Here is a 27,536-nt window from a genome sequence, read left to right as displayed (position 1 = left end):
ATGCTGTTTGGAATGGTTGCTCTAGGGGTGTCGATGGGCCGGGCTGGGTCAGGCTTACCCTAAACCCTAGCCCAACCCGGCTCTGAATATCTTGGCCCATTGAGTTTTGAAACTAGCAAAGCCCAATCATAACCCATGCTATAAAAAAATTAACTTTTTGGTAAACAGGATGTTTAAAGAATCAAATCAAAGACCATTTGATCATAATAAAGCAACCTTGACCGTTGCACCAAAACACATTTTCTATATGCTTTGTAAATATATATTATATAATACAGGATCGAGATGGTTCTGTCAGGGTTGAAGCCTCAACCCAGGCCCAGCCTGACCCTGCCAGGGCCATGCAAATATCAAACTCAGTCTGACCCTTGCTTATCCTCAGATGCGGCCCAGCCCTGTACGGGCTCAGGGCGGGCTCGAGCTGGCCGGATTGTTTTGACACCCGTTCTCAAATCTCAACCACAACGATGGGTTAGATAACGCATTCCAGATTCTAACATTCATGAATCTCAGTTTTTTTTTGTTTCATAAAAGAAGACGTTATAATCCTTGCTATTATGGTGAAAATGGGACTGCAGAAGCGGAACATCAGCACGAAGTAAACTACAAGACTCACTCACTCACTCACTCACTGATCCAGTGGCAAAGTAACTATTTTTTTTTGAGGGCAAAATGGCAAAGTAAACTCAGTAGCGAAGGCGGAGGCAGTCATTGAACGTAGCGGAACAGTCAACGTAACCAGCAAAGCCTTGGGAAAGGAAAGTAAGTAAAAGGAGATAGATACAGAGGTGAAAAGAAAGCAAAAAGAGATAGCTAGGGTTTAACAATTTCAAAATCCATAGCAGGGTTTTCTTTCATTTTGCATTCGAATCTCTGTTTTTTTGAGATCACTGATTGACAGGGATTTCTCTGGTTCTTTGTCTTGTCTCCCCTTTTCTTTTACTGTCTGTCGCTGCTGCAGCCATGGCGGACGCATATTGGAATCGACAACCGCCTATGCCTAAACGCCCTCGGGCTGACTACGGTAAGTTCTTCTTGCTTAAACGTGGATTTTAGGGCTTGTTGTAGCTTTCTGTTAATCTTTGATTCTTTGTGCATTGATTTAGTTCAATTTCTCCCTTGCTTTATTTGATATTTTTTCCAATCAGTTCTTTTTGTGGCTTAATGTGGTTCGTTTATGCGTCTTCCGCTTCTGTTAAACAATGTTTTACTACTGAAATCCTCAATAACGAGCTTTTGAACCTAGGAATATCGCAAGAGAGGAATGTGATAGTGGGGTTCAGGGGACTAAAATTAGACAATAGGACTACTTGCATAAATTTGGGCATGGTTGCGATGCATTTATTCGTAACTGTGTGTTTATTGAAAATTGGATCTTGGCCCTTTGGCTTGATTTGTAAACTCGCCTAATAAAAAGCGAACTGACTAAATGGTATTTGGGAACTTTATTACCAGTGCAGTTAAAGGCCTTCCAGGCAGGTTGTTCTTGTTGCGGTTCCACCTAGGTGTTGGCCTGTCTGCTGCTGGAGACAATTTCTTGTGATTTAATCATATAAAGAGTGTTATTGGACAATAAATAGCTTGGGTGATGTAGCTAGAAAAGACATGAGAACCTGTGGTAAAATGGAAGTTATGGCCCTTGATATAATGGAATGGCAGAACAGGATTTATGTACACCCCCCATAGTTGAGATTAGCTTTTGTTGTGTTAACACTAAGAAAACTGAATGCCTTCAGATTAATTATGTAAACCCCAACCCAAATTCCAAACCTAATTACGTAGACAAAAATCTCACGCTTGTATGTTGCTCTGCTTATTTTAACAAGCTTATGATGTTACGGTTTAAAAGGACAAGGGGGAAGCTGGAAAATGACCTGGTTATTAGTGTTGAAAGATGGTGTGGATGTCCTAGGATCTAGAGTAAACATGACTTTTATTAGAGTGGAATGGTGAGACACAATTCATGTCGTCGACCCCTTCCAGTTGGGATAAAGGCCTCTAATTGTGTTTTGGGTTGTGGGAGTAATTTTTACAGATAGGGTAGATTGTAAATACTATACTTTTGCATTAAACACAGCTCATTGAATCTGAGATCTGCTTCATTTCATGCCCATCTGTATCAGGTATGGATCTTAGAATGTTATTCCATAATAGTTTTGGTTGAGACCAGGTGATATTTGTTGGGCCCAGGTCCTGGTCTGGATCCAGATCCAGGTGTTAGGCAGCTTATGACTTATGTATGTATTACATAGAAGAACAGTTAAAGTGTAAGTAAGCAGAATCAACATGAATCTGGTCCATATATAGAATCCAGATGAGAAATTTTGGTGCAAAGACAGTTCCTATACATCCATATTTCTACCCCAAGAATGGACAACTCACTGGAAGGTGTTCAAGAGTGATGCAGGAGAATCTTGGGCCGGGCCGACCCAACTGGTGCACTACCTTGGACCGACCCAAACCCAGTTGCGTATCCAAATGGAGATGAACCGGATCCAAATATGGTTTTATTCTGGTAAATATTTAGGATTTTATTATTTATTTTATTGGGATAATATGTAAAGAGATCTTTTAATTTGGGTAGGATTCATAGGATGAGTTTTAGTAAGTTTTAAATTGTCTTTTTGTTAAGAGTCCTAGAATAATTGTTTCCTTGTTTTAAGTCTTTTATTTTCTTATTTATATGCTTGTAACCAACGTATTGAGAGGAGAATAGAATGAATTGAGTTTGTGGCTGTGTGTGTGTGCACTCTTCTCTCTTCTCCCCCCCCCCCTCTTCTTCTGCTCACGGTTTCTTTTCTCCCCCTCCTGCAATTCTGATTTCTTCCTGGATTCTCTTTCTCCTTTCCGGTCCCCCATTATCTGGAATCAGAGCCCAAATCTGGGTTAATCTCTCCCCTTCTCTCTCTCTCTGATTCTTCATCCTCTCAGTCTCTCTCCCCTGCTATTCTTCTCAATGATCTTTCTCCCCATTCTGTTCTTTTTCGTTCTTTACCTTTTACTGTGGTTGTGATCGAACAACACCAGCAGTAGCCCCTTTCCCTTACCCTTTTCTCTATCCCCACCACTCTTCTGTCGATATCAGCAGTGAAAAAAAAAATCGTCTCTGTCCCCTTCCCACAGCAACCCTCTCTTTCCCATCTCCCGCTGAAACCCTACCCCTTTCCTTGTCCTTCGAATCCACTGAAACCCAAGCAGCAACCCGCTGCGATTCCCAAAAAAAAGAAAAAAAAAGAAAAAAAAAAAGATGACTGTTGACAAAACAAAGAAGTTGGGGAAAAAAAAAAAACCCACTTCCACAGCCTCCTTCCCTTTTGCCACCCCAAACCCCCCTTGTTTCCACAGAAACACTCACGTTCCGCCAGAGAAGCAAAAAAAAAAATAAAAAAATAGCATACCTGGACTCATAATCAAAGTCAAAGTCCTCGTTGGCCTTCTTTTTCGATTGCAAAGTAGACTCTCATTCGAAGTGGAACTCCGGTAATGTAGTCCTAGATAGGTAGGAGACCTACTAGGAGCCAAACCACAGGATCAAATAACAAAAGGGGCTGCTGGTTCAAATGGACAGCACTAGGATTTAGGTCAATTCCTAGGGTTTGGGTTGGATATTGGGAAAGGGGTTTATAGGGTATTAATGGGCAGGTCTAGGGGGTCAATATGGTATAAAAAGGTTAAGATTTGGATGAGTTTTGAAATTCTGTAATTTTGGGCAGAATTGAATTTTAGGGTTTTGGGTTTGGGTTTTAATGGAGCAAGGAGATGAAGGGGTTAGAGTGGGAGTTTGGGGCTGAAACTTGGATCGAGTGTCAACAATGATGTAAGGGATGTATGCTGAAAGTTTGGTTTGAAGCTGATGGACAGATTTGGAGTTATGGAGGTTTCCTAGTAGAAGTAGGAGAGAGGGGTAAAACTGTAATTGCAGACAATCGGCTGGGTGGATGGTGTTGAAATTTGAATTGAGTCTCTCTTAGGGTTTGAGGAAGACTTGATCAAATTTTTAGCAGATTCTAATGGTTAGATTTGGCTGGGCAGAATTCTCACGAAAATCACCTTGTATGTGACCTTTTAGAAGGAAGAAGAATAGTTGCAGAATTTCTTACTTGTTGCAGGTCTTCAATGGCAGCAGCTTTGAAGATGAACAATGGGGTCTCCTGATCTTCACGATGCAAGGAGATAAGTAGCAGCCCTCCCGATCTTCACGATGCAAGGAGTCGATTGGAGATTCACCAATCCCTTCAACCTTGATATTACTCACAATGCAACCTTGATATTACTCACAAGGCACACTCACGATGGAGCAAAGGCAGCAACAAAGGCAGCAAGCATAAAGCTAATTTTTATTAATCAAATTCGTATGTAATGCTGGCCTCCCTTACAAACTTATATAAAAGACTCAAAAATAGACTTAGACACTAAAAATGAATGGCCTAACCTTATCCCTAACCTATTAGGTAACTTAAACCAACTAGAAAACTAAAATACTAAAAGAAATAGACTCAAAACATGGCTGGACTTATAGAGTCCTAATCCAGCCCAACTTACATCACATGACCACTTAAGTTGTCACATGACCACTTAACTAAGTCACATGATCACTTAAATTGAACCAATTGGATGCAACCAATTTGAACCGGTTCAATTAAAAAACATAAAAATAAGCTAAGTATTGGGCTAATCCCGTATGCAACCTATATACCCATATTTTAGGCCCATAAAAGTGGCCTATTACATTAGAAACCCATGGGATTAAAGGCCCAACATGTAGGTAACTCAACCCTAGACTTATTCCCAATGAAACAAGCCCTATTTGGTGATGAATCTGCATCAACTCTCCCCAACTTGAAAAAATTTGTCCTCGAATTTTGTAGTGATGAGGGGGAATCAACATGTGATCAGCAGCTTTGACCATCCCCAAACAGAATTCCGGTGAAGCAGGAACATTGGGGATAAAATCTCCAAGGCGTGGAGCTTTCTCTTCGAAGAACCATGGTGGCATAACAAACTCTATGTGTTCGTTTTCTGAATCAGCAGCAACTGTGAATGTCCTGTCCATAGAGTCTTCAGTGTTAGCAACCTTCGCATCTAATACTTGAGACACAAGCTCCACCTCTTTAAAAACAGCATCTTGAATGCCAATAATTTCTTGTGGAGTGCTCTCAACCACCTCTTCATCTTCTGCTGTTTCATCTTTTTCTACTTTGGTTTCTTCGACATTGACCACTTCAGTAGGGTCTTCTACATGTCGACTTTCCATCTTTGAAGCTATAGGGGCTGTCTCTTTCTTTTCATCACAATTCACTGCCACTTCATCTTTATCTTTAACTTGTGCTCTCTCAGCTTCCTTTGGTAATGGAAATTTGTATTTAGCCGCTGTTTTAATACTGGTGAAGTTAGATTTCCCACACTCTTCAACTTGCAAACGGAACCTCATTGATGGAGGCTTCAAGTTGTCTTCAGATTTGAAGGCCTTTTGGTGGTGATGTTGTCGATGGGAATTTAAGTTACCTTGTTGTAGAGCTCTAAACGTTCGTGGGAAATATTTCTTACTCAGATCTTCTTTCATCTCTGCCCATGTAACAGGTTCTCTACCACTGTAGTCAAGATAATCCATCTGGGTTCTCCACCAATTATGTGCTGGTCCCACTAGCTTGGTATGTGCTAGTCTCATTTTCCTATGCTCAGGCAAATTATACCAATTAAAATAATCATCTAAAGCAGCTAACCAATCACAAAATACCTGTGGATCTGGTCTGCCATCAAAGTCTCTCAACTCATATGCCTCTGGAGGTCCATGGCGTCTCCTGTAGTCTCTGTATCCTCTATTCCTATCTTCACTATGATCTCTGTACCTTTCTCTATCTTCTCTGTATTGATCTCTCCTTGGGGCTCTTTGTACTACCGAATTGACTTGATATCTGTCCTTTTCTAGGGGAATGTTGCTTATAAGAGGCACAATTGGCCTTTGTTCCATTGCTGTCATTCGATCACCAAGGGCTTGCTGGTTTGTTGAAATCTTCTGCAGTATAGTCATAATTGCAGCAAGGGAATCGGATGGGGGTGGTTGTGTGGGGTCCACAGCAGGGGTGCCATGCTCAGCCATGGCTCTGATACCACTTAATGTAGTCCTAGTTAGGCAGGAGACCTACTAGGAGCCAAACAACAGGATCAAATAACAAAAGGGGCTGCTGGTTCGAATGGACAACACTAGGATTTAGGTCAATTCCTAGGGTTTGGGTTGGATATTGGGAAAGGGGTTTATAGGGTATTAATGGGCAGGTCTAGGGGGTCAATATGCTCTAAAAAGGTTAGGATTTGGATGAGTTTTGAAATTTTGTAATTTTGGGCAGAATTGAATTTTAGGGTTTTGGGTTTGGGTTTTAATGGAGCAAGGAGATGAAGGGGTTAGAGTGGGAGTTTGGGGCTGAAACTTGGATCGAGTGTCAACAATGATGTAAGGGATGTATGCTGAAGGTTTGGTTTGAAACTGATGGACAGATTTGGAGTTATGGAGGTTTCCTAGTAGAAGTAGGAGAGAGGGGTAAAACTGTAATTTCAGACAATCGGCTGGGTGGATGGTGCTGAAATTTGAATTGAGTCTCTCTTGGGGTTTGAGGAAGACTTGATCAAATTTTTAGCAGATTCTAATGGTTAGATTTGGCTGGGCCGAATTCTCACGAAAATCACCTTGTATGTGACCTTCTAGAAGAAGAAGAATAGTTGCAAAATTTCTTACTTGTTGCAGGTCTTCAATGGCAGCAGCTTTGAAGATGAACAATGGGGTCTCCCGATCTTCACGATGTAAGGAGATAAGTAGCAGCCCTCCCGATCTTCACGATGCAAGGAATCGATTGGAGATCCACCAATCCCTTCAACCTTGATATTACTCACAAGGCACACTCACGATGGAGCAAAGGCAGCAACAAAGGCAGCAAGCATAAAGCTAATTTTTATTAATCAAATTCGTATGTAATGCTGGCCTCCCTTACAAACTTATATAGAAGACTCAAAAATAGACTTAGACACTAAAAAGGAATGGCCTAACCTTATCCCTAACCTATTAGGTAACTTAAACCAACTAGGAAACTAAAATACTAAAAGAAATAGACTCAAAACATGGCTGGACTTGTAGAGTCCTAATCCAGCCCAACTTACATCACATGACCACTTAAGTTGTCACACGACCACTTAACTAAGTCACATGATCACTTAAATTGAACCAATTGCATGCAACCAATTTGAACCGGTTCAATTAAAAAACATAAAAATAAACTAAGTATTGGGCTAATCCCGTATGCAACCTATATACCCATATTTTAGGCCCATAAAAGTGGCCTATTACATGAGAAACCCATGGGATTAAAGGCCCAACATGTAGGTAACTCAACCCTAGACTTATTCCCAATGAAACAAGCCCTATTTGGTGATGAATCTGCATCATCCAGCTGCATCGTCTTCCTCATCTTCCGCCATTCTCTTGCGCCACTCCTCTGGTTCAAGTAACAGTCCAAATCCCAAACGGTAATGTAACACCCTCTCACTCTTTTGTTTCTATCAACTTAATACCCTTCTCCCCCCCCCCCCCCCCATGTCTTTTTATTATCTTCCTATTCTAACCCCCAATCCCACCTTTTAAATGTGTCTTATTTGTAGGTTATTTAATTTTCTTCTATTTCCCATAGAGCCCCTGCTTCAACCTTTGTTCCTTATTTTATTGTTCTTCCAAGTTCCAAGTATACTCCTTCCTCTCACGGTTCCTTTCTGTTTCTTTTTATTTTTTATTTTTTTGTTCCCCATAATCCCCCCATCTTTCTCTCCTTTAATTTTATTAGTTTCCAAGTTTACCCCTCCCCATCCATCGTTACACCATACTTCTTTTTTAGCTTTTTAAATCCACTAAATGAGTCCTGAGTAGTGGGCCAGAGTACTTCAACAAAATGACAAAGCCATAAGAGCCCTTCAAGCAAACCATGAATTGTTGAAGGCTGAGTTAGAGTTCCATGTTCAGATTTCAACCCAGGCAGTTGAAGATCACAATGAAATCAACGGTCCGATCAAAAAATTGAAATTCCATGATCAGATTTCAATCCAGGCGATGCCGTTGGCCTATGAACATCAAGAAATCGTGACAGATGTCACAGATCAGATTTCAATCCAGGCGAAGCCGTTGGCCGATGAACATCAAGAAATCGTGACGGTTGATCACGTAGTTGATCCGTTTGATTATGTGCTTTCCCATGGTTACTTCAATCAAGAATTTTGGGTCCTGGATGTTATACAAGTTGAACGTGGACTGATAGTTGACATCGATCGCACGATTTTGATTCTCTTGTTCGACAAAACTCATGGACTAGTTTTTCTGAACTCCAGTAGAATTGATGCAGGAGAATCCTGGGCCAGGCCAAACCAACTGGTGCACTACCTTGGACTGACCCAAACCCAGTTGCATATCCAGATGGAGATGAACTGGATCCAAATATGGTTTTATTCTGGTAAATATTTAGGATTTAATTATTTATTTTATTGGATAATTATGTAAGGAGATCTTTTAATTTGGGTAGGATTCATAGGATGAGTTTTAGTAAGTTTTAAATTGTCTTTTGTTAAGAGTCCCAGAATGGTTGTTTCCTTGTTTACGTCTTTTTATTTTCTTATTTATATGCTTGTATCCAACGTATTGAGAGGAGAATAGACTGAATTGAGTTTGTGGCTGTTTGCATGTGCACTCTTCTCTCCTCTTCTCCCCCCTCCTCCTTCTTCTACTGCTTCTTCTCACGGTTTCTTTTATCCCCCTCCCCCTCTGCAATTCTGATTTCTTCCAGGATTCTCTTTCTCCTTTCCGGTCCCCCATTATGGTGTTAGGATGAAAAAATAACTGAAACTATCAACATGGACTCTCAACCTTCCCAAGCCTTTAAGATCAGGCATTGGATAATTCCAAAATATGTATCTGACAAATTTATTGTGATACTTTGAAGCGAGCTCTGGTGTTCTTATTATTCAATTTTTTTCTTCTTATTGATATATTGATATCACGAGCAAACACTTTCCCTTTTCTGATTTAACTTTCTCTGGATATTTTTTACTCCAACTGGATTTCACTAGTATAAGGTGTGAGGACTGATATATAAGGCCAGCTGTAATCATGGTCAATAATATGAGATTGGCCATTCAATTTCTTTGAAATTCTGCTCGTTTGACGTGAGAAGTTATTTCACAGTGGAAATTACTCCCAGTTTTTTCAAAATTTTAGCCAATAATTTCATAGGATGAGAAGCCTTGAATTGGAGATTGTACATTTTTACTCACCTCATATAGACTCCTCTGACCAAACCACTGAGGTCTTCTTCAGGTCGATTATCAATGCAATTTTTTTGTTAAAAAAAAATTGATAGGCTCCAAGGAGAGTAGAACCCCAATGGGGTAGCTTAGTTGGCAAGGACCAGTGCGTTTTTGCTCTATCCCTTTAACTACATCGTGACACACAAAAAAAGACTTATTCCAAGGACCTGAATATCTTGAAGGTAATGCTCAGCTAACTTGACATTTTAAAAAACAGACTTATTCCTTAGTTTCAGGCTTTCATCTCCTATTTTACATTCTTCAACTTAGCAGATAGACGTGACAAAGGATTAAGATTTTCTTTAACCGTTGCATTTCAGCCCTTGAGTACCACTTCCCTAAAATCAGAATGGAATGTTCAGGCATAAAAAAACCTGATTAGTGTTGGCCTGAAATTTCGTTTTCTAATAAAGTCAATTTGATTGGAGTATGATTAGAGACACCAAGTAATAGAAACTTCGCTTCGGAATGCTTGAGTGAGTACATCTAGTAATTATTAACCAATACCCTATCCAATTTACGTCGGATTCTACTTACCCCTACGTGCTCGTTAGTTGTTAGTCCAAGTAAATAGCTCCACTTTCCATTTCATGGCCTGAAGAACGACAACAAATAGACAAGAGTTAATGATGCAGTTCAAGGGAGAAGACTATTCACTACGTTCACGTGATGCTATTCACGTGGTATTGTTCATGTGAACAATGGTACTGTTCACGTGGACTTGGTGTGGGCCCAATGAAGCCAGCTTGTGTGTGAGAGATTTGGAGCTGCAAAGATCTTTTAGGAGTTACTAATTACTTGGTTTCTAATTTCATGTTATAGGCTTATAGCTGCTTTTAGTTTCTATTCTTTTAATAGACTCTTAGTCATTAAAAATAGTAGCAGCTGGGAGTCTCTTTTTATTTTAGTAAGTTTCTAATTTTTGTAATGGCAAGGGATACTAGCAGCCGAGTAACCCCACATAATAGAAGGGTCACTAATTTTGTATTGTGGCCATTGGCTATTATAAATAATGAGGAAGGGGCAGCTAGCCCACAGAGATGTTTTGCGAAAACTATGCTTTATGAGTGTGATGTAGTCCAAATCCATCAATTGAGCTATCAAGTAGGCAAATATTTGGCCCATCTCGTGGGTCGAATGCCCATTAATTACCATTCGAATTCTGCCATATCTTGGTCCATACTCTGCAGCAGCTGAAGGAGTATTTTTAGATCTCAAATGGGCCCCAAGACAGCTGGTGGAAATTGAATTGAAGACCAACACACTGTTTACGTGAACAGTGTCACAGCCCATATTTGCCTTGTGTGGGGAATGCTTCTAGAAGATCCTGTGGGGCCCAAGGCAGTTTGTGTGGAGGAGTAGTCTACTTTCTATTTTTGTCCTTTCCTTATTCATGTAATAGTAAGTTAATTAGGACTAGTTTCTAATTTCAGATTTGGAAAGTAGGCTTAGGTTTTAATTAGAAGTTTCTATTTTTATTTCATCCTTTGTTTCCTTTTATATTAGCTTTAAGTTGCAACTATGTAATTGCTTGGGGAATAACTTATTAATCCCATTGCTGGAAATTTTTATTTTAGGCAAATTTCAAGTTTGTCCTATATAATGTAATGAACCTTAAGTCCTCCCACACGATTTAATGAAGATGAATGATGTTTTGCTTTGCACAATACAATGCTGCGAGATACAGTGAGGTGAGAGACCTATGAGAGGGTGGGAGGCCCAGGGAAGCATGAGAAACTCAATCCATTCTATCCTTGTTCTTCCCCTATTCTCTTCTTCCACGTGATCCCCCTTCTCCCTCTTGTTTCTATTTTGATTTTCAAACCTGTAACTAAGCAACTGAGACCCTTCTCTGGAGTTATTGATCTTCTTCTGAGGCTCTTAAACAACCCAAACTGCCACTGAAGGTTGGTGGCTGGTCTGAGAGTCAACTTCATACCTGAGGCTGGTTAGTTTCTATTTTCATATTGCTGATCTCTGCAACCCGAGATCCTATAGAGCTGCTATTTTGGGGATCTAATCTACTGGCCAAGACCTCCACTTGATCACCAGGAAGTCCTGATCTGAGTCCTGTAGCTTGGAGTTTCAGAAGCCTCTAGATCAGCACATGCTTCCCTGGTTTCCTCAAGTTTCTGCTGCAACTTTGAGTGGCTGTATTCCTGCAGACATTCATCTGATCTGAACCATATTGGGAGGGTTACTTCCTCATCTGGAGAACTCCAATCGATCCAGATTTGAAGTTATATTGCTGGCTGGTTTGGTCTGTATTCACTAAGCTTCTATTTTCATATTCTAGTTTCTAATTCTGAGACCTTGTGCATCCCATAGTCTAGCCATGGGCTTATGTGTCCTTGTACCATTTGATTGGAATATTCTTGTAACCTATCAAGTAGGGGCTTGACAGGAGTTGGGGTTGTAGCCCTGTCTAAGTTGCAGCTTGGATTGAAGCAAGTGTTATTTCTGTCAATACTCATAGTTTGGATCTGAAATTTTCAGGGGTTATTCACCCTATCCCTATGGAGGTCGAATCTCGATAGGAATATTAGTCCCATCGGAGTTTTCTAGTTGCTATTTCTGGTTGAGTTAATTTTCTGGTTGTTATTTTCTATTACAGATCTGCGGCAGAACTGGTTGGGCTGCTGATTGTTGACCTATTGTGTTTAGATTATTAGACCATATTGTGGGTTACTATTTGGGGTTCGGTTTGTTCTATTTATAGTCTTACATTAGAGTGTGTGCATTCTGGTGGATTAGTCAACCCTTGTGGTGAAGCAGGTGGCAACCAAGGTCGTAAATCCCAACCGCAGGCCATAGGTGGTGATATCTATTGGTCATATCCTTTTCTTCTTTTCTCCTATCTTTTGTGTTTCTTTACTATCATACACTGTTCCAGCAAGCCTTCCAGCATTCAAACTCTTACCGTGGGCATCCCTTAGCCTCATCTCTTCCTCGACAGCTGCCCTCACTTCATCAAACTCCTTCAATCTTGGACGAGCTTTGTGATAGCTGTCCCAATCACTCCCTCAACCAAATCCCTAGATTCACTCCCAATATCTTCCCCTAGCCCCTCCAAAGCCATGAACCTATTTTCATCCTTCGCACCCCCCAATTTTCATTGTTCATTCAGCTTCCTAGTCCTTCTCATCACCACATAATTGATGTCAAATTGCCCCTGTTTCCAGTCTTCCCATGTGCCCATTCCTTAAGCAAACCAGAATTAAATTTTGAATTTGAGTTCTAGTCAGCCCACTTGCCATCCTAGACGTACTACCCTCCACCATCTGAAGCAGCGTTTCACCCAGCTCCTGCACCACAACCGGCTGAACGGTACCATCTCCTTCCCAACTCCGCCACTTGAGGTAGATACTTGTTTCAGCCGCCACTCTTTCTGCATAACTCCACCCTGCACGCCACAGTGAATAATCAAATGTTGAAACATGTTGCAATGAGGGTAATGAGGAGGCCTCCAGTCACAACGAACGTCTTGTTCAAACATATCTCCAACTTCAAAATATATTGGAACATATTCATTTTAGGGTCAAAGTTGTGGGGAGTTTGTTGAGTTTTTTTTTTTGTTTTGGTATGGTTGTTTATGGAAGTAATGATATGGAAGATCGAAGAGAGTTATGAAGAGATATTTTGGCCTTTTCTGATGGAATGAAAAACCTGTGGGCTTTATTAGGAGATTTTAATGTGGTTTGGCATCAGTCTGAGAAATTTGGAGGGGATCCAATAAATCAGATTTCAGTGGGAGAATTTAGCTCTTGTTTTTTTTTACTGCCAACCTTTTGGACTTGAAATGGAAAGGGGAGCTATTTATTTGGAGTAATGGGTAGGGGCAAGTAGAATCTGATGTGAATTGGATACGGTGTTGATTGATATCTACTGGATGGATCCACTCAAGCATTCAGAAGTGAAGTTTCTATTACCTGTTGTTTCTGATCATAGTTTGATCAAATTGACTAATATTAGAAAATCTTAATTTTGGGACAAAACCATTCAAGTTTTATATTTGAAAATCCCATTCTGGTTTTAGGGGAGTTTTGCTCAAGGGATGGAATGCAATGGTTAAGGGAAATCTTAATCCTTCGACATGTCTATCTGCTAAGTTGAAAAATGTAAAACTGAGACTACACTTAACACTCCCCCTCAAGCTGGAGCAGAGACATCACCCATGCCTAGCTTGAAACGCTCTTGTATAACTTTGGTAAACAAATCCCCAAGTTGACTATGAGAATCAACAAACGGAGTGGAGTTCAACTTCTTTATCACAACGTCGCGAATAAAATGACAATCTACTTCAATATGGAAAGAGGGGGGGCCTTGGTGCAACGGTTCAGGTTGCTTCATTGTGACCAAGAGGTCACGGGTTCGATTCTCGAAACAGCCTCTCTACGAAAGCAAGGGTAAGGCTGCATACAAACCCTCCCCAGACCCCGCAGTGGCGGGAGCCTCATGCACTGGGTACATCCTTTTTACTAGTGTGACCATGACGATGATAAATAAGGCCTTTCCCTAGAGCATCCTTAAGGTATCTTAATATACGGCAGACTGCTTCCCAATGAACTTGCTTAGGTGTCTGTATGAACTGACTAATCACACCAACAACAAAGGAGATATCAGGTCGGGTAGCGGTAAGATGGAGAATTATGTAAAAGAACAACATTTGGCTTACTAGTTATTAGTAAGTAGAACACAGAGGAACAACACCATGACAAGTAATGTTAGTAAGGGATCCATCCGCAAGAATAACTTGTGATGGAGAATTAAGACTGCTGAAATGAAGAGAAAAAATTTGGCTTAGTAGTCATATGTGATGACATGCCTGAGTCAATGACCCAAGGAGTGGAGGATGAGGAAGTAAGACATGTAGATGTACCTAAGTGAGCTAATGTAGCCGTGGGTGTGGAAGAGGATGTCTCAAGTTGCTGAACTCATTTGAGAAGTTGATTGCTCATATCCGTATGAGATGAGACACCACCTCCAGTGGAAGGACTTTGATTAGTGTCAATAGGGGACACCACGGCGTTAGTGTTCCCATCAGAGACAGTAGTATTAGCAAATTTCTGTTGTACCCATTGGGGCTAACCATGCTTCATCCAACATTTGTCAATAGAGTGATTAGGGTGATCACAATGAGTGCACCAACGAACAACTGGATTAGAAGATGGATTGCCACGTCCACGACCTCCCCCTGATCCATGACCTGTACCAGAAACACCATTACCACGACCATAGCTACCATCATTAGCAACAAAGGCCGAATTATCCTTGGAAGAGGTAGTGGGATCAGGTTTAACGAGAGAGGGTGACACAATCCGTTGAATTCTGCAGTAAGCCTCATTCATAGAGGGGATCTTCTCATCAACTAATATTTGACTCTTGACAGGCTGAAGATCATAGTCCAATCCAGACAAAAACTTAGTAACAAGCAACTCAGCATGTTGAGATTTGAGAACATTAATATCAGTGGAGAGTGGATGATAGACATTGAGATCCTCCCACATGCCTTTTAAGCATACTGTAGTAGTCACCAATAGACTTTCCATTCTTCTTGAAGGAGAAGAATATTTCTTACAAGTCATATATCTTTGATGAAATGTTTTTGTCTTGAGAAAAACTCTCTTTGAGTTCATCCCAGACACCCTTTGCAGTTTTATGAAAATGACATTGGCAGCTACAAAAGGCTGCATGCTATTCCAGAGCCAATAGAGTAAAATAGCATTCTCTGATTACCAATCCTTGTAATCAGATGCAGTTGGAGCAGGTGGAGTCAGCTTGTGCCCAGAGAAGGTAATTGGAAGCACCATTCAACTTGATAGAGTTTATCTGGACATTAACATTGTCCACAGGAGGCTTGGACTTTGCCATTAGTATGTAAATAGCAGAACAAAATTACATAAGGCACGTGAGATCAATAGAATACTGAGCTGATGAAGGACCTACCGCCAGCAATAAAATAGATCAATGTTGAACCTGAACCCCAGAAATTTTAGGTGATAAAGAGACACAGTAAACCAAGTGCCAGATTATCTCCAAACTGAAGTCGAATAACCTTCCACGGAGGGCCAACACTGCCCAAAATAATTGCTGAAATTGGAGGGCCAGATGTGAGATACTGGAGAAATCGATTCTGCCAAGGGCGGGCCAAAACAGAGCACCACAGGTTGATATGAAGATCTTGTAATCGCAGCAAATCCAGGCTCAGATCATCCCCAAACTCAAGTCGAAGGACCTATTCGGAAAGGTCTTCAAAGTAAAAGATCATGCAGATCCAAGGGACAGGTCTGGATTAATTTTAAGAAAAGATTCTGCCAGAAATTTTAGATATAGAACAGCACAGTCAATAGAAGAATTGCAATGACTTTGCATCTGGAACTTGGATCAGCAGCATATCAATGTCATAGGACTTACCCAAAAAGAGCTTCAATGCTCTAAAAAATTAGGGTGAATCCGATGGGCAGATTGAAAGTAATCAAGGAATCAAATTCTGCCAGAAAACTTGAAAAAACAGGATACCACAAGCTTCAATTAATAAGTACCAACAATGGAAGATTGAGGGGGATCTTCATAGCAGTCGGAAGCTCTAGTTCTTCATTATCTTATCAACTAGGGTTTCAGATAAACTACTCATACAACATTGGTTGCTGTGGACCACAAAGGAGAAGCCCAAGGAGGACTCTCAAGTTGAAAGAAATATGAGAAGCGCTGGAACTTAATGATCTGATACAATTTTGATACCATGTAAGAATATCGAAGCATTAAAAACCAGCAACAATGGAGAAGATGAAGAGATGTCAAGAGAAAGAGAACAAGCAAATAAAACTATGCCCACGGTTGAGTTGTGAACAGCTTACTCAAACCATGGGCCTAGAATTGTATTTACCTCAACTAAGAACCACAAAACAACTGACCTTAAAGTAATGTATCATCTAGTACGAAAAATACCCCTCACTAACTAAGACTAACAATAAACAGTAGAAACACAATAATCCATAGAAACCAAGACTACACTTAACTATATATATATATATATATATATATATATTAAACTGGATGTTTGAACTCCCTGAGAAAGATCTCTAGTCTTTCCTTCCTAGATTCTCAGCTTGCATATGATTAGATCAGAGGATTAATTTAAGAAGTAGTTTTGGTTAGATCAGGCTTTGCTTTATTGGACAACTATTTCTTTATCCATTTGTCATACCACTTTGAAACAGCCATCTCTTTTCTCTTGAACTCACCATTTTAAGGGATTGAGCTCTTTTAATGGTTGCTTAATGTGCTAAAACTCGCTTTATATCATTGGCAATCCACAAAATGGAAATCTGAAGTCCTCTCCTGAATTCTACTTTTTGCACTTCATCTAAATTCCCTGCCAAAATCCCATCGTTGAGCTGCTGGATTCCACCTTTTCTAGTCTCTTGCATAGGGTTGCATGATCACCACTTTAAAATCAACTAATCACATGCGATAGCAGTTGATTCCAAAGAGATCAAGTAAGGATTGGAAATTTTCTTGAGCAAATCAGATAGGTGAATTAGCAGTTAATTAATATTACTTTTTTTGGTATCTCTCCGCTTAACACCTTATGAAGGTTAAGGTTTTTATTGTCTTTGCACATGTCCTGATTTGAAGAGATTGATATGTTGAGGATGTCATATAAAACCGTGGACTCTTCTTTTTTTCGGGGTTTTTTGGGGGGGAGGGGGTTGCTACCATGAACTGTCCCGACTGCCAACACCCATTTTGATATGGTTGACAAACCTTTGGTCTCGCAGGTTATTTTTTCTCATCTGTCATGATTTTATTCTTCTTGTGAAAATATATTGAAACTTCTAAAATTTAAGAGCTTAGTTTTCTGATGAAGTCTCAAAAGGAAGGAACAGATGCTACAGTTTCTACAAATTATCTCAAACATTTGATATTTCAGTTAGTCTTCGTTGTGCTCCTATGTTCTATTGTACAATCTAAAATTTATATTTTAGTTGAAATGAAGTTCATCCCCTATATCTTCAACATCTGCAGATCTCCGAGCCTCCATGCCACCTTTGGGTCAGGAGATGCTTAATTATTTGCCACGTGATGATGATCGTGGTGGGCCTCGTGGTGTAAAAGACACAAAATCCATTGGATCAGCATATGACCGCTATCTCCAGAGCGCGGTATCCTGTCCAAACTTATGTGATGCTCATGTTGTTTAGGGGAAAGTCTATCTGTCTATGTGCTAAAATGTTCATTGCAATTCTTCTGCAGCAACCTTCTTCATTCAGTTCTGGAGAAGCCAGTAACTTCAGTGGTGGAGCTGGGTTAGGAAGGGGTTATGGGGCTGGTGGAGGAATGTCTCGTCTTGCCATTGGGGAGCCTGGTGGTATGGTAGGTGGTCCAGATCTAACAGCCAATGGTCGAGGCATGGGTTTAGGTGGTCAGTATCCAATGGACCGAATGGACCGAATGGACCGAATGGCTAGACCAGGTCGTGAAATGCCACCGCCTCTGCCTCCAGATGCTTCTAACACTTTGTTTGTGGAGGGACTTCCCCCTGATAGCACACGTAGGGAAGTAGCCCGTATCCTTCAAAACTGCTGCTATAACGTCAATGAACTTAATATAAGTTTGTTCTTATTATTCTCAGGCTTTTGATGTTTAAAGTTTGGAAGGGGTTGGCTAGTTATTTTCCTTTACCACAACTCTAGATATATTTCGTCCTTTCTTGGGTTACAAAGAAGTAAGACTTGTGAACAAAGAACCTAAGCATGTAAGTGACTCATTAAATATATTTTATTATTTTCACATTTGGAGCTTGGCTGGTCTAGCTAGTTTTGTTTTCATTGCTATTTACCCTGTTGGCTTCTAGAATTGAATTTCTTCTTTTTACTAAACCCTCTGTTTATTTCATGCAGCATGGTGGGGACCCTCTAATACTCTGTTTTGTAGATTTTGCAAATCCAGCTTGTGCTGCAACTTGTTTGAATGCCTTGCAAGGTATTTGTTCAAGTCATCATCTTATGCCACAATTTGATTTGCCGTATGTGGTTGTTGCATATGGTGCAAGGGTCATTTCCACTGTAATACCATTTCTAACAGTGGAATCTAATTTGCTTATGTTGTTGGGGTGCATTTTGTGTGTCTGGTTGGGGGTGAGGGTTCGGAAGGGAGCTTGTGCTTGGTTTGGTGTGAAGGTTTTCTCCTTTTCTAGGACCCCAACATTGTAGATTTGTGTCGATCTATTATGCTCTCTCTCTCTCTCTTTGGGGGCTGGAGGCTGGGAGGCTATATGGCAATTTATATTTTCCTTTTGGGACCTTCAACAGATGCTGATTTTGCTCCCGAGTATCTTGTGCAGGTTATAAGATGGACGATCATGACCCAGATTCTCCCTTCCTGCGGATGCAGTTTGCTCGGTTTCCTGGTCCAAGATCTGGCCCTGGACATCGTGGTGGCAAGCGTTAAATCAGGCCTGAGGCAAAAATTCGCTGGCGTTAGCTTGCCAATGGATTAGAGGGCGCATATCCTTGCCTTTTCTTGGTATTTTCCGATTGCTTTTCATCGTGGATTTTACTGGATATAGGTTGCTCAAGGTCAACCACACAATGTAAGATACTTTTGGATTGAAAAGTGGGATCAGGTATAGGATGGGTTATGAATTTGATCATGCAATATGAGGGAGACATAAAGTTCCTCTGAATGGACTGTCAAATTTGATTGGTAACATTGCCCCAAAAGCTTGAATTGGAAAGTTCAGTTGTGCATTTGACAATGTTGTAATTGCATTCATAATCTTGGTTTATTTATGACCATGATGATTTTTACTATCAACAATTCAAATGTTGCTCAAACGATAATCTTGGTTTCATTTCTGTACTCTGTATTTTTTTAATATCTGGAGAATAGTTTGGTTGGATTCTGAAAACCAAGACGCCTGCTGCATGATGAATGAGGTTTAGTTCATTTTTTTGCATTGCCAGGTCGATTACTTTTAACCATTGGTAATTGTTGGATTATGGTAATGTCCAATTGCTATGGGATATGGCCTTGTTCTATGGAGTAAAAGCTGGTGATTTGGTTCTGCTTCCACTTTACTGAATTAATTGTATTGTATACAATCTTGCATGCAAGTGCAGGTCAACAACGGAGTATTGGTGAGGTTTAAACTCGAATGCTGTTCTTTGGGGGAATGATCTGTAAACTATAACGTTGCAGGAAATTCGTTTTTTGCTAGATTAGAATCCTTGCTGTTCTTTTATTAGATCACAAGACAAGTATTACAATTTTGTCTCTTTTTTGATTTAGGGGGTTCTGTCCTCAGAGGCCTTATTGGATGTGTTATCCTTCATTCCTTCTCTCTTTGGTCACTGTCAAGTTTTGAACCGAATACGATTATGTTCTGTTTGAAAATTGCTATGCTTATGCAAAATGTCTTTTGCACAGCCCGTATGGAAGGGTTGTTCTTTTTGCCTATATGGAAGGATTGTTTGGTCATTTAGGCCAATGGATTGTTTGTGTCAATTTCTGAGCTTAGTTTGTCATATACCCTTGCATCCATGTATTGATATGCACCCACTGGATAGTTATAGCTTTTTTTTTTTCTTTTTTTTTTTTGGGGTAATTTAATCATTTGAGCAAGACCTCAGTGATAATGTGGTAATTCCAGCCCTTGGATAGTGGATGGCCTAGATTAGGTCATTTGTCAAATTTCATACTTTACTTCCCCCTACCCCCAATGAAATGGGCAACTCGTCAACTAAGTTTGTGCTTCGATGTTACGAAGTCTCAACTGTCACTTGTGTCGCTCTACAAGACAACAATTATATATGTAGAAGGGAAAGAGTTTCCCATGCTGCCGATGTAGGAGGAATCTAACACACCACACCAATGGCAATGTGTAGAATGGTATCTTCCATATGGTCCCACAATGATGAGAGAGAGATCTATTTTAGGCATATAGTTCAGTTTCAGTTTGTACTGGTCTTTAAAAAACCCAAACCGAAGCTGAACCATTGCAAGTTTAGTTTAATTTCTCAGCCAATTTTGGTCGGTCTGACTGATTCAAGCTGAAATTTGACACCCCTCTTCCTTCTTCCCTATCTTTATAAAAATCTAGGCTTGCAGATCATGTGTTTTTGAACATAGTTCTTCGAAAGTATTGATTGTTTGAGAAACCAAGATGTGAGACTCTTGGTTTCAGTTTATACTGGTCTTTAAGAAACCCAAACCGAAACAGAATCATTAAGAGTTTAGTTTGATTTCTCGGCTGGTTTTGGTCGGTCTGACCGATCCAAGCTGAAATTTGACACCCCTAGCTATAGCCTCTTTAAGCAAGCTCTCACTATCTCCTCTAGTCTTGTAGGATAGGAAAGCTGTGATGGAGACCAACTCCACGATGACCTTGTCATAAACCAAGTGTCCAACAAATAATCCTTCCATTATAGTGGAAGGGATCCAACTAATGGCTCTCCAAACATGTCATGAGGAGGAACTTTCCTTCTTCCAGCAAAAAAACCTAACACTGCAACCGACCATTCAGTATCAATGACCTAACAAAATTTAAATATCAATCTTAGTGTACTCCAAAATTTTCTAGCACATCTACTTCACTAAATAGATCAATAGCAGTTTTAGGTACATCACAAAAAAGACAATTTGGACTACCCAGAACTGTTTCCTTTATGGATTAGAATTTCAGATTTTGGAAGTTGTTCCAGGTCAGTAACTAAAGATAGAACCTAATCTTTATTTAAGGAATTTCCAGCTGCACTACTGTTTCATTTAATTTCCATCATCATCATAGTAATTTAAGAAGCTTATCAGGGAACGGTGCTTCTGGGGATTTTGATCATCAATAATTGAATGCAGCGCTGTAAGCCACTACCACTACATATTATACAACATGCAACTATGACCTGCTTTCAAGTCCACCCTTTATAATTCATATTTAGTATTCTCCCTCGATCTTCAAATATTTTGTTGTAAGCCTCTCGGACTAGAACCTTCACTCTTGCAAATTAAACCTCATGATTTGGTTAACCCAGTTTGTGAGAACGATTCTAATTCAATTGTTTACTTGACAACATTTAACTAAACCTGCTTTAAAAAGAACCTAATACATAATTAACTTAGTAATATATGAACATGGATGTTAACCTGCTGGAGAACATTCATCCACCTCATTTGACCCTTTGATTGGACTGGAGAAAGGTATCTTGGACCATGAACAATAGGGATGGAAGTTAATGATAAACCCGAGTCTAATCATAGCGTCACATTGCCAATGGTGAAGAGATTCTCTCCTCACCCTGGGTGAAAGAAAACTAATTAACCCGAAAATAAACTTGGGCATTAGTAAGCTCTCAGTCGAGATGGAGCCTATACCCTCGAGCTAGCTTAACCCAAATGGATCTCGGATTCGCTATCCATCAGACAAGTTCAACTAATGTTAAACCCTAACCAATCATGCATGCATGCAAAGAGTGTTGGTGGTATAATGTCTTGTATCCATCGTTTGTATTAGTGGGCTGATTCCGAAGGGTCATTAAGAGACTGTAGGGTATTTCTGTAAATTGCACCTATGTAGTAGGGTTTCGTTATAAATTTGTAGCAAGAGTTCTTTCTTAATTTGTAATAAATCTAAGAATGGTGTGAGGACAAGCGAATGTGATCCTATTCTCCTTCATTGACATTGAAGCAAATCTCATCTCACCATGGACATGCAACCTTCTCGATACACATAAATCATTGTGTGCAATGTGTAATTGTTTGTTTGTAATTTTCATTCTTGTTTTTCTACAAAGAGTACCCTACAACCTATCACGTATTGTGGTACCGCATTAGGACTTAGGAGTGCTTCAATGGTGTGGGCCATTTTCAACCAAAAAAAAAAACAATGGTGTTGGCCATGGCTACATGGTGAGTGATCAAATTCAATCATTAGTTAAGTAATTAAGAGATGGTACGTAGAAACTAGAAACCACTACTTAGCTTTACAAAAAGATTGAGACCCTGGAGCCTGCCTGGAGGTTTCTTTTCTTTCTTTTACTTTTTCCAATCCCCCCCACCCTTCTCCTTTTGTTTTGCTAATTAAGAATCATAGACCATGCCCTACTGTGAGAAAGCTAGTTAGGTTAATTTAGAATAAAAACATATATAGATCTTAGCTTAATTAATAACCTGGTTGTCCCCATAATGCATCTCATCCTTTCCAACCTTCTTTCTAAGGAAAAATATTTTTGGGTTAATACCTTTCCAACTTCCATACTTCGAGCAATATGATATAATAATAAATACTATTTTTGTTCTCCACCTAATTAACATTGTCTTCTCTTCTCAACACTATTCCCAGCCCGGATTTTAGTCATTTTAATTGCTTCATTCTCATTTTAGCACATTGGATCCACTAATGAAAAGTAATTAAAGGGTTGCAGTGATTAGCAAGAAATTAATAAAAATGGTTATTATAAAAAAAGTTTATAACAGTGCTCGATATTTGTCCTTTATATATATGCACAAAATCCTCCCCGTTGAAACTTGAAACACTTTGTCTTTGTCGGTGAATTGTATAACATATAATTAGAAAAGCTAATCTTCACCCCAAAAAAAAAAAAACTAGAAAAGCTAAATAGGAATAGTTTACTATTAGAAACCCAAAAAAAATAAAAAAAAAATAAAAAAAAAAAGCTAGCCCACCATCCTTGGCTTTTCATTAATCTTTAAAGAGTAACATGGCTTGGCAAATGTGAGACGTGATGCATTTGAGAGCTGCACTTGCTGCCAAATTTTGTAGAATTTTTTTTATCTTTTTTGGAGGAAGAAAAACAAGATTAGTTAATGAATATATACCTACCCTAGATATATATATGCATGACGACCCACATGCATGGATATGTATAGATTTTAATTCAATTCTACACCACAGAAATTTAGGATTTGGTGATGGTCAATTCCTAACGAATTCTGAATGGGTCAAGAGTCATTCTAGCTAATTTCTAAGTAACACCCGGGTCGGTTTCGGGTCGACTATGAGTTGTGTTACCCGAACCCGCATTTTCGGCATGAAAAGAGCTACCGGTACTGAAGTGATAATACTCTTCACACATTAAACGTGGATAAGGACCGACAAACACAAAGTAAACGAGTAGTTAGGACTTAGGACCACTAGCTTGGCCCTTCTTCTCTTAGAGAGGCGTATAACTACTTCCTTTCATACTTCTTTGACTTCTCTCTATCACAGCCACCTTTAGGTTCGCTGTGGAAAATCGAAAATCTAAAAAGATGTAGAAAAGAATAAAAATCATAAACAAATTATCATACAATGCACATAAGGATTTACGTGGCTCGGCAAGATTGCCTATGCACACATGAGATGAGATCTATTTCTCTATCAATGAAGAATAAGTTACATCGATCCACCTATCCTTACACCTCTCTCAGAGTGCTAACAGAGAAAGAACAATTGCTACAAATTTAAAAGTGAAACCCTATACAAGTAATTTACCAAAATACCCATATAGCCCTCCAGGCCGATGACCCATAAGGACCCTTTGGAATCAACCCACTTATGCAAACAACAGAATACAAAACATCGTACCCCAACATGGACCTAGCTCCTGTCCAGCCGTGGCAAGAGCTGGACAGTCCAGCCCTGCTAAATGACAGCAAAAACAGGGGTGGGGTGGTCATTTCATAGGTGGGTCCCAACATTCAGCCCATGCAAAGGATAAAGTCTATGCCAAGGAATGAGAACACCAGGATTCTGTCCAGTTGTGGCAGGATGCCCCACTAAACGACAGCAAAAACAGGGATAGGGTGGTCATTTCACAAGAGGATCCCACCACGTCAATTTGGATCCCCTACTGTTGAGCTGCCCGACAGGACCCTACTGCCAAGACACAACAAGGAGGTAAATAATCGCCTTAACCTCACTTGGGCAGGGGTAAGGCCGTCATTCCCCGCCTTGCTGTGTCTTGGCAGTAGGGCCCTACCGGGCAGCTCGACCGGAGAGGATCAGAGTCCCTGGACAGGAGCTAGGGCCAACATTCAGCCCATGCAAAGGATAAAGTCTATGCCAAGGAATGAGACCACCACCTACTTTTAACTTTTTAACCCTTTACCAACCCTGCTCCCCTCTAACCAATTTTTTTTTTTTTGGGTTACTTGTGTATGTTTGGTTATGAAAGTGGTTTTTCTTCTACTTTAGGTTTAATGGGGTGAGATGAGTGGCACAGGTGAGGGAAGGTATTTCGAACCATCAACTAGTAAGGGGAATAATAATGTCGAACACATTGTGGGTTTTCCTTCTTCCAGTGTGAAGGAAAACTTTCTCATTTGGTTATAGTTTGAAACATCAGAAAATTATATATAGAATTAATTAAGGCATAATGAAATCATGAGGTTTTAAAATTACCTAAAATGGAGGAGGAGATTAAGGAAATTAAGGTATGGATGATATGAGATGTATGAAGTTATTCTAATCCTGAAACTCATTGCTATTTATTTCTTAAATATCTAGCTAGCAAACCTATAGAAGTGTTAAGTTTTGTTACGAGTTCTTTAGGATATTTTGATGGAAAATATTTAAATTTGGGTGAGTGAAAGAAAGACAAAAGTAAAAGGAATGGGTCTCTCTCTATCTATCTTGTTACGGTTTCTTAGGATAATGCTTTTGATGGAAAACATGCAAATTTGGTGAGTGAAAGAGAAAGACAATATATAGAAATAGGATTGGTGGGTCATCCTCTTTTCTCTCTCTCTCTCTCTCTCTCTCTCACACACACACAAACACACAGTTGTCTCCTCATTATTTTTCAACAATTATGCCATGCAAATCAAATTGTGTAGGATCGATTCAACTCTAATAAATACATTAGGGCTCTTTTTCCTCCTTTGAAAAGGATAAACTGTACTGGGGAGAGAGAGAGAGAGAGAGAGAGAGAGAGATTTGAAAGTTAGGCACTTATGAAGACGCGTTTTCAAGGTATATACATTATCAGTTACAAGACTTTGGCTTTGAATTATTGGCATTACAAATAAAGCTTGTAAGGGTGATACTTTATTCCTCTTGCTTAGCTTGCAGGCGGCTCATCTAGCTACTGGACAGATTAAAGAAGGGTCCCTCAATTTAGTCAAAATTTCTCATCCTTTGAAATGCCGAGGCTCCCTTTGAACTATTGTACTACTTTTTACGAGATTTTCTCATTTTTACTAAGCTGAGTTTGGTGTGGTAGGTAAATTGCTAAGCTATATAAAGGGCTTCTGGCCTTGAGATCGAATATATTCAAAGCACCACTTAGCAGTCAAAGATGGGAAGACAAGGAAGCAATTCAATGGCTTCCCTCATCCCCACTCTTCTAGTGGTGCTCTTGTCTACTCTTAGCTTCCCACTGGAAACCACTGCAAACAACTACTACTACACCTCTCCTCCTCCACCCAAGAAATCTCCCCCTCCACCTTCTCCTCCTTACCACTACCAGTCGCCACCACCACCTCCACCACCTACCCCAGTCTACAAATACAAATCACCACCACCACCACCAACCCCGGTGTACAAGTACAAGTCTCCTCCTCCACCACCGAAGGAGCATTACAAGTACAAGTCTCCACCACCACCACCATCACCAACCCCGGCGTACAAGTACAAGTCTCCTCCTCCACCACCAAAGGAGCATTACAAGTACAAGTCTCCACCACCTCCACCAACCCCAGTGTACAAGTACAAGTCTCCTCCTCCACCACCAAAGGAGCATTACAAGTACAAGTCTCCACCACCCCCTCCTACCCCAGTCTACAAGTACAAATCTCCTCCACCACCACCAAAGGAGCATTACAAGTACAAGTCCCCACCACCCCCTCCTACCCCAGTCTACAAATACAAATCTCCTCCACCACCACCTAAGGAGCATTACAAGTACAAGTCCCCACCACCACCACGACCCCAGTCTACAAGTACAAATCTCTCCACCACCACCTAAGGAGCATTACAAATACAAGTCCCCACCACCCCTCCTACTCCGGTCTACAAGTACAAATCTCCTCCACCACCACCTAAGGAGCATTACAAGTACAAGTCCCCACCACCACCACCGACCCCAGTCTACAAGTACAAATCTCCTCCACCACCACCTAAGGAGCATTACAAATACAAGTCCCCACCACCCCCTCCTACTCCGGTCTACAAGTACAAATCTCCTCCGCCACCACCTAAGGAGCATTACAAGTACAAGTCCCCACCACCACCTCCTACTCCAGTCTACAAGTACAAATCTCCTCCACCTCCTCCTACTCCAGTCTACAAGTACAAGTCACCACCACCACCAGTCTACCATTACACGTCACCTCCTCCTCCTCACCATTACTGAGAAAGGCTTAAGAGACAAAATGGTAAGTTTATTAGGATGGCGAAATAAAAAGGAGGGTTCCTGATTTTCATCGTAAGAGAAGGAAAGCAGATATAATCTCCTTGTGTGATCTTTGTTTTTTTGAGATGGACTAGTAAATAATCATGGAAAAGGGCCAGCTTGGAATTATATATATATCATTTTCTTGTAATTGTGCAATATAGTGTAATGGTAAACTCCGTGGTTGACGGAATCTTGTAATCCGACATCTACAATGAATGGAAGAAGTTCTTTTATCATTAAAAAAACAAAAAAACATGTTCATGCATGCATGGAACTGTCCATATAAAGCATCTGTTCCAGCTTTTTGTTACCTTCCATTTTGGCAACTGAAGAGGCCGGCCGGTCTATTTTGTTAAGATCGATATATAACACAACTTTTTAATTGCTTGTGTTTTATTGGCCTTAAGATATGTTGATTGCAACCATTAAATTAATCTATTCAAGCTTTTCAATAATCTTATTAAAGTCTAATTAACAAAATCTATATTGATGTTTGGACATTAATTTTGTCCCATTAATCTAAGTCAACTGAAGGAGATCGATCATGATGCCCAATAAAAGTTTGCTCCTGAAGTACAGAATCAAGGCTGATCGAAGACTCTATTTCAAACTATAATTTACCACAATTTTCTTCATTGGATTAAAATGGTTTGAGATTAAGAGTGGTTTTGATTGAACAATTAGAATTCTTGATAATTCGAAACATGTCAAGAGTCCTCCATGATTGGCGCATCATATTAATTTGGTTAAAAAACACAGTTTATAATTTGATCTATTGGAGGTTATTTTTTTTTATTATTTATT

The 27,536-nt window shown here is 40.0% G+C and overlaps 2 protein-coding genes and 1 long non-coding RNA gene across 5 annotated transcripts; all 3 read left to right on the top strand.

Moving 5' to 3' along the window:
* Nucleotides 1-787: 787 nt before the first annotated feature.
* Nucleotides 788-18,805, top strand: LOC122670101 (RNA-binding protein 2-like). Its single transcript, XM_043867066.1, has 6 exons — nucleotides 788-1,024; nucleotides 17,368-17,504; nucleotides 17,596-17,908; nucleotides 18,036-18,097; nucleotides 18,243-18,324; nucleotides 18,686-18,805. Exons 1-6 carry the CDS (start codon nucleotides 964-966, stop codon nucleotides 18,790-18,792), a joined length of 762 nt encoding a protein of 253 aa, XP_043723001.1. The 5' UTR covers nucleotides 788-963; the 3' UTR covers nucleotides 18,793-18,805.
* Nucleotides 18,806-19,271: 466 nt separating this feature from the next.
* On the top strand, nucleotides 19,272-26,851 carry LOC122668950. Of its 2 annotated transcripts, none has more exons than XR_006333939.1 (2): nucleotides 19,272-19,285; nucleotides 26,718-26,851. It is a non-coding gene; the product is annotated as an uncharacterized LOC122668950 (long non-coding RNA). The 2 variants fall into 2 exon arrangements; XR_006333940.1 differs by lacking the exon at nucleotides 19,272-19,285 and adding an exon at nucleotides 21,801-21,811.
* Nucleotides 25,642-26,735, top strand: LOC122668949 (extensin-like). 2 transcript variants are annotated; one of them, XM_043865542.1, is made up of 3 exons: nucleotides 25,642-25,806; nucleotides 25,894-26,326; nucleotides 26,362-26,735. In XM_043865542.1, the coding sequence occupies exons 1-2, from the start codon at nucleotides 25,659-25,661 to the stop codon at nucleotides 26,301-26,303; spliced, it is 558 nt and encodes a 185-aa protein (XP_043721477.1). In that variant the 5' UTR covers nucleotides 25,642-25,658; the 3' UTR covers nucleotides 26,304-26,326; nucleotides 26,362-26,735. The 2 variants fall into 2 exon arrangements, with proteins under 2 accessions (XP_043721477.1, XP_043721476.1); XM_043865541.1 differs by having other exon boundaries at nucleotides 25,894-26,735.
* Nucleotides 26,852-27,536: the final 685 nt, after the last annotated feature.

The sequence above is a fragment of the Telopea speciosissima genome, chromosome 7 (assembly GCF_018873765.1).
Source record: "Telopea speciosissima isolate NSW1024214 ecotype Mountain lineage chromosome 7, Tspe_v1, whole genome shotgun sequence".
Taxonomy (NCBI): domain Eukaryota; kingdom Viridiplantae; phylum Streptophyta; class Magnoliopsida; order Proteales; family Proteaceae; genus Telopea; species Telopea speciosissima.
This window is presented reverse-complemented; position numbering and strand designations above follow the sequence as displayed.